The sequence below is a fragment of the Varanus komodoensis genome, unplaced genomic scaffold, assembly GCF_004798865.1.
Source record: "Varanus komodoensis strain SLA01 unplaced genomic scaffold, ASM479886v1 scaffold32, whole genome shotgun sequence".
Taxonomy (NCBI): Eukaryota; Metazoa; Chordata; class Lepidosauria; order Squamata; family Varanidae; genus Varanus; species Varanus komodoensis.
In genome coordinates, this window is record NW_025335798.1 from 3,860,406 (window position 1) to 3,867,712 (window position 7,307).

The 7,307-nt window shown below is 49.4% G+C and overlaps 2 protein-coding genes across 2 annotated transcripts in view; one reads left to right on the forward strand and one right to left on the reverse strand.

Moving 5' to 3' along the window:
- LOC123027539 (keratin, type II cytoskeletal 8-like) overlaps nucleotides 1–2,911 on the reverse strand; it is an 18,658-nt gene extending 15,747 nt beyond the window's left edge. The window contains exon 1 of the mRNA XM_044438474.1: nucleotides 2,558–2,911. Within this exon, the coding sequence (XP_044294409.1) occupies nucleotides 2,558–2,911 (354 nt within the window). The remainder of the gene's footprint in view (nucleotides 1–2,557) is intronic.
- Nucleotides 2,912–3,702: 791 nt separating this feature from the next.
- LOC123027541 (keratin, type I cytoskeletal 18-like) overlaps nucleotides 3,703–7,307 on the forward strand; it is a 17,307-nt gene continuing 13,702 nt past the window's right edge. The window contains exon 1 of the mRNA XM_044438475.1: nucleotides 3,703–3,972. Coding sequence (XP_044294410.1) covers nucleotides 3,703–3,972 — 270 coding nt within the window. The remainder of the gene's footprint in view (nucleotides 3,973–7,307) is intronic.

Sequence of the window (7,307 nt, forward strand, 5' to 3'; positions counted from 1 at the left end):
TGCCATGACGTAGAGACATGGTCCCCCAGCACTACCTTCTGGAATCGACCATCAAGATAGGAGTGGAACCACTGCAAAGCAGTGCCTCCAACCCCCAATCCCGCAAGTCTATCCAGAAGGATACCATGGTCGATGGTATCAAAAGCCGCCGAGAGGTCCAGAAGAACCAACAGGGATGTACTCCCCCTGTCCTTCTCCCTGCACAGGTCGTCGTACAGAGCGACCAAGGCAGAATAGCTGCACAATGCCTTTTGACTGTCCTAAAAGCTCTCTATCTGAAAGCATCTGGGAGGCAAAATTCTCCTTCCCCACACCCTCCAGCATTTAAGAGGCTGGAATGTGTTAAAGAGCAACAGCACTGAGATGCCCAGTAGCAGGCTGGGTAACTTGTGGCCTTCTGTTTTGGCCTACAACTCCCATCATCCCTCACTGTTAGCACAGTGGAAGAGAGGTAACTGCCTTACACTGAGTCCAAGCATTTGTCCATCTGGACTGGTATTGCTTGACATTGGCTGGCAGTGACTCTTCAGGGCTTCAGGTGTTTTCTAGTCCTGCATAGACATGCCAGGGATGAAGCTTGAAGCTCTGCGTGCAAAGCAGCTACTCCAGCACTGAACTAGAGTCCTTCCACCATTGACTATGTTGTCTAGAGCTGATGGGAGTGGTAGGCTAAAACATGAAGGGTCACAGGTTCTCAACTCCTCCCCTACAAATAACATTGTTATTTTACTTTCCTAGCTACCCGATGAGGGAGCAGAGTGCAGTAACTGAGCACTTCCCAGTTAGTCTCCCAGCTAGTTCTAGCTAAGCTTCACACTTCTTGAGCTTCAAGAACAGATCTGTGCTAGGAACCTTCACAGCATTTCCAGATTCAATCTGAATGATCAATCATGCAATATTCTGCATTACAAAAGCCTGCCCCTTTACCAAATCAAGACCTAATCCTGGCCAGTTTGAACTCATTTGAAGTAGACCCAGAAGGCTGCTCTTGAACATTTGTCAGGCTTGGAGTCAAGCTACACATACCACTAAATCTTGGGAAGCATGTTTGGAGTTTTAATTAATGCTGAGTAGGAAATGCCTACTCCTTCCGACCACAGTGCACAGGGAGGAGAAGCTTAATTTCATTCCCAGCCATGATCCTGACCACTCACATTGCTATCTCCCAAAAGCAGTATGGCCAGCTGAATGTGGGGCAATTTTCATCAGGATCCCAGCTGGGAAGGAAACAAACTTCTTCCTGTGCATTTTAGTATGGATAAAAATTCTGAGTGCAATTAAAAGAGTTAAACTCCAACACGTTTCCCAGTGATACTTTTAGTATCACATCTAGTTTGGCCCTCTCCTCCACATCACTCAGAGAATTTGAGGATGGTAAACCCAAACGGTTGTATTGAACATCAAAGCCTTGAGTTTTGAAAATATTGTTCCCCAACTTGGTACCCTCCAGATGTTCCAGGCTACAACTCCCATCATCCCCAGCATTCCTGATCATCAGTCATGCCAGAGAGAGCTGGTGAGGTTTGAGGCACAAAATATCTGGGGGAAGGCCGAACAGTTGCACACTGTCTTCTAACTCTTGCCTGAAGGATCCCTCCAGCTGGAAGCACTCTGGCTCTTATAAAACACTTCTCCCCTGGCTTCTCTTTCCACACATCATCTAGCTGACTTTCTTATCAGTACAAAATTGTTTATTGTTGTAAGCTGCCCCGAGGCTTCGGCGAATGTTTAATAAATAAATAAATAAAAATCTTGCGTCATGTCCCACTCCCCACTCCCTCAGCCCCTGCCTCACACAGGATTATCTCCTCTTTCCCCTCTTACTTGGTCCTCGCCCTCGTTTTCATGTCCATTCCTGTGCAGCTCAATATAATGTAGGTTTACTTAGAAGTCCTTCCAGGCTCTGCTGAGCATGTTGCCAAGTGTGCAAGGTGCACACAGGAGCATTGTGGCCTTGTGCACTACAAACTGTTTGCGGTACAGTTGGCCCTGGCTTATACTAATTAATCTGTAGAGGATACCTAGGAGGAAATGAGGTTGAACTGTTCCCCTTCAGGTCTCATAAATATATTTTGATATCCCCTTCACTACGTCTGTCTTTTGAGGGGCATCCTCCATATATGCTGTCTTCACCATCCTTTTCTACTTGTTGCTCACCCTTGTGTAATGCCTTTGCTTCCAACTTTCATCTCTTCACTTTCACCTGTGCTTCCCACCCATCCCGTGGTGCGTTAAGTCCATTCATGTGTATTATTTCAGTTGCAAAGTACTGTAATTAAGTGACATTTCTCTCCCTACAACTTTCCATTGCCATCCCATGCCTTACACCTAGATTGCTGATGCGGTATGTTAAAGCAAAATAAAAATGTAACAGAAATACTCCCTAACCCTGATGAAAAAACAAAACACTCAGAGCAGGTGCAGCTCCGCATTTTAAATTCACGTAAGGCAGAACACGATCCTGACGAGAGGACGAGACTGGAATGCGCTTCCGCAGCTGCCGCTGTGTGGGGGGCTCTAGCTGCGCCCATTCCCACGGGCTGAACCGCCCCCTCACCTGCTTGCGCAGCTCGGCCAAGGGCCGCTCGCAGGCTTCCCAGTCTTTCTGGCCGCCTGCCCCAGCCCTGCGAGCACGGATGGCTGCGATCTCCTCCTCCAGGGCTCGGTTGGCCGCCTCGAGTCCCCGCACCCGCTGCAGGTAGCCGGCCAGGCGCTCGTTCAGGCCTTGCAGCGCCTCCTGCTGCCGGCCCGGGCCCAGCAAAATGGTGGCCGTCTCTGCGCTGGCTCGCGCTGCCGGGAGCGCCGCATGCAGCCGGGACAACGAGAACCAGGAGTCTGACCCACTGGAGCTGCCGCGCACGGAGCCGGTGGACAGGGAGCCGCTGCGGGGCCGGGAAAAGGAGAACGCCATCGCGCCACCGGGCCCGCTCGCTCCCTCCGCCCTCTTATAGCCACCTGGCTCCTCGTTTGCATGCCCAGGTAGCCGACAGCCAATAGGGAAGTTCCTGGGCTCCCCATTGGTGGCATCGCGACCTCGCATTCTCCATATTTGTATGCGGGGCGAGAGGGCGGCCAATGAGAGAGCGCCCGCGTTGGCACGCGCCTCCTCTCTTGGCCCGGGGGGAGATTCTGCCCGCCAAACTTGAGCTGAGCTCAGCCCAGCTTCCAAGTCGTTGACTTGAGCCCCGGCAGGCCGGGTTTCAGGGACGAGGAGGGCGCTCGCCCCACCAGGGTCCGTGCACACATACAGCAGCTGTAGCAAGCAAGCAAGTGGCCGCCGAGTAGGCGGCGCCCTCGACCCTCGCTCTGGGCCTGAACGGTGTAATAATTTCACATCACCGACCGCCTCCACATTGCCTCTGCCGAGGGAACACTGAGGAGCGGAGCACAGCACAACTGGGGCGAGCCAGAAGGCGCTTGTTCACGCACGGAGCTGTCCGCTGGGCACGGGCGTGGCGGCAGGGGCGGGCTATGCTAATACGGTAGTAAGGTGGGGTACACGTGCACCGGAAAATTTGCCGTGGCGGCTCCACGTCAGGTGAACACGTCGGGGTGGGGGAATCGAATACCAATCAGGTGCCTGCTCGGGGTGGGGGGCGGAGACCTCCAAATCTTCCCCGCCGGTATTAAGCCCAGGCGATGCCTCGAGCGCCTGTTTCCTTCTCCCCACTTTGGCTTTGGAGATCCGGCACCCTTTAGACCATGAACCTCAGTCACCATCTCACCGCGAGCTTCAGCACCCGCTCGCACGGCTCCCTCCCCGCTCGATCCTCTACGTACCGGGCCAGCCTGGGAGGCTTCCAGCCGGCGCTCTTCCGAGCGTCTTCCGGCGCTTCCCTTTCTCCCTCGCCCGCTTTCCTCCTCTCCTCGCTGCCCAGTTTGGAGATCGACCCGAAGTTGCACCAGATCCGCACGGAGGAGAAGGAGCAGATTAAGGGGCTCAACAACCAGTTCGCCTCCTTCATCAACAAGGTGCAGCCTCGGATGCCCCGTGGGCAGAACATTTTCTCGGGTGCGCGCGTGTGCGTGAGAGGGGGGGATCTGTGTGTCACCTGCTCCACCGGCCAGCCTTCCCCAGCCCTGCGCCCTTCAGACGCGATGGGCTCCGAAGAGTGACATCGCCAGCCAGCAGGACGAAGGGGAAGATGGGGACTGTAACCCAGCAGGTCTCAGGGCATCAGCTTGGGGAAGGCTGGCATAAGCAGTGCTTGCCTTGATACTCCCGAGGGAGAGGGAAGCATTGATACAGGTTTTAGCCGGTAGGTTCATGTGTTTGCAGTTACGGATCTCTCTCGTAAATGCCTGCGTTGTTGATGTAGTTAGTAGCGCTGTTAGTATTGCTACGTACTAGTCCCCAAACCAGTGAGGCACGGCTTAATGGGTTAATATTGATAGTGAGTTATGATGCTCTACTGGAGTGCCAGGCAAAATCCCAAACACACAAAGGGTGTTTTTCACGCACACACCCAATGCATCTAATATTGGAGACAAACTATTGCTAATAAACATCTCTCTGCTGCTTTATAGCAAAGGAATACATCTAGGTAACTTGCGAAAATCGTCAAAGCAATAGATCACTAAATTGCAACATCAGTAAAAGCAGCTGGTTAAAAAGAAAGAGAAAGGAAGCAATAAAATCAATACAGCCATGGAGCACAATAAAAACAGGACCCAGCAGAAAAGGCAGTTTTATTTATTTTCAAGATTAATTAGTCACACTGTAGCTAATAACACTCAGAATGATGTGTGAAACACGCAAATAAATTTTGGAATCCAAATAATTAGACTCAAATGCAGCATAAAGCTATCAATTAACGGTAGCAATCAAGTAAAAAGAGAAAAGGTTTAAACTCTCAAATAATAACCAGTATTTGGGCCAACCAAAATATCACAGAATCCAGTGCAAACTTCCAAATGTTCCAGAACTAGCTCAGTGGTGGGGATCCTCTTTCTTCCTGAGGGCCAAATTTGATTTTGAAGGTGCTCTTTGGGTTGCAGTCAGTGGGAGAAGTGGGTGCAGCCAAATGTTAAATTACCTGCACATTGAAGCTGAAAGCTCATCTTGCCAGTAATTGAGCCTTAAGAGAGGCATTTCAAGCCTTTACAATTGGGAAGAAACCTGGCCCAAAACTGAGAAAGCACAATGCATTGTGTGGTAGGGGAAAGGAGCATGGTCAGGGGAAGGGGATGACCTCAGGCAGGCTAAAATTGGCCCACCAGCCCAAGGTTCTCCATCCTTGCGCTGCATGATAAATATGTGAAGAAGAAATTAAAGCTAGCTGATAATTAATGACTGAGTATTTGCATTTGGTCAGAGTCTTAAGATGGAATGTGGGAGGAGGTTGCAGACACTGGGCTCCGACCAGAGAAACATATGATAGTTGATCCCCCATTTCTGAAGCTGTAAAATGTAGCCGCTGTGCGGAGCTGTCTCAAATCTTAGGCAAAATGCACACAAGTTTCTTAATAGATGGAAAGCAGAAATAGAAAGAAACTAAACAGTTTTTATATCAACAAAGCAAAGGATTATTTTAGGTGGTGCACTAGGTAAATAAAAGCCAGAGGAAGCCAGATTGGGAAGTTTTACCTGGCAAACAGAGGGAAGGGCTGTGGCTCAGTGGCAGAGCACTTGCTTTGCATGGTAAGGTCCAACTCCTGTTACCTCCAGAGAGAGCTGGAGTAAATTCCTGCCTGAATTCTTGAGCTGTTGCTGCCATGCGGTGTAGACAAGACTGGGTGATTTGGCAGGAAGCTTTTTCCTACGTTGCCATGGATCGCTTCTCAGATCTTCCACATACATTTCATAAACAGATTCTAGGAACTGACTCTGGGACCTTCCGTGGAGCAGGTTTGTGCTATGCTCATGTATAGGGGATGGGAATAGATGCACACCTGGACTCGCTTACCACTCAGTATTTCCCGCTAACACATTTTCATTCACAATCAGAATGGATAACGTCTAGATGGACAGTTGCTCCCGCTCATATTGCATCATGGGAGAAGTAGGGCACGTGGGGTGCTTGGCTCTTCCACGTTCATGGCCAGCAACTCTCTCGCCGAGCATCCTCTACATGCACTGGCCAAGCAGTTGCCTGTGGGGACAGGACCACAGTAGCACCCTCCCACCCAGGCTTCCTATCAACTGGTACATGCAGGTGTCATGCCTCTGGTACTGGATGTCATGCAGAGCAACCGTGTCCAGTAGCCTTTGACAGCGTTATCCTCCATGATCTTTCATTCAAACAGCCAGGGCGGTATAGAGGTTAGAGTGCTGGACTAGGACTCAGGAGATGTGGGTTCTAGTCCCTGTTTGGCTGCAAAGCTCACTAGGTGACTTTGGGCCAGTCACTGACTCTCCGCCCAACCTATGTTGCAGGTTTGTTGTTGTGAGGATAAAATGGAGAGGGGGAGAACCTTCAAGACACCTTGAGTTCCCTGCAAGAAGAAGAAAAGCGGGACATAAATGTATAGTGGTGTCTCATATTTCAACTGAGTCTAACTTCAAACAATCCAGATGTTAGAGTCAAAAGAAAATCACTGTGAAGTTCGAATGATGCTTCTATGTTCGAACTGCCAGTGAAGTGAAAAAAATGTGGACGCAGGGTAAATGTTATCGGTCGTCTCGTGTTGTCAGTACATGCGTTTTTGGTGCCTTTTTTCATTTTATTTTTCAGTTATGTATGAGGTGTGGTCAAAGACTATGATGAATGTTGAAATTTAAAAAAATACAGTAAAAGACACATTGCCATTAATCCCCCTCAAAGCAAGGGGTACCCTTGCTTATCCCATTGTTACACACTTAACATTGTTACACACATATCCCATTGTTCTTGCCACTTTCTGAAGCAGCTCTGGAAGTCCTCTTTCGTGTCTTTAGTTGCATGGCTGTGGCTGCCTCAATGTCCTAAATCAAGTCACATGTTTTCATGGCCATATTGACTTTGGGAATGAGCCGGGAGTCACACGGTGCCAGATCTGGTGAATAAGGTGGATGAAGACACACCATAATGTTTTTATTTGACAGGAATTGCTGTACCAGAAGTGACATGTGTCTTGAATTGATTAGGACATCAAGGAAGCCATGACAGCACAACTAAAGAAAGTGGCAAGAACAATGGGATAAGTGTGTTTGAAGCAAGGGGGGAGTATTTTGAGGGGGGTTAATGGCGATGTGTCTTTTACTGTAATATTTTTTTTATTTCAACATTCACCGTAGTTTTTAATCACACCTCATATATAACCACTCCTCACTAAGGTACAGTAAATGCATTGACATAATGTTACTACTTTGAACTTAGTTTCAGGAG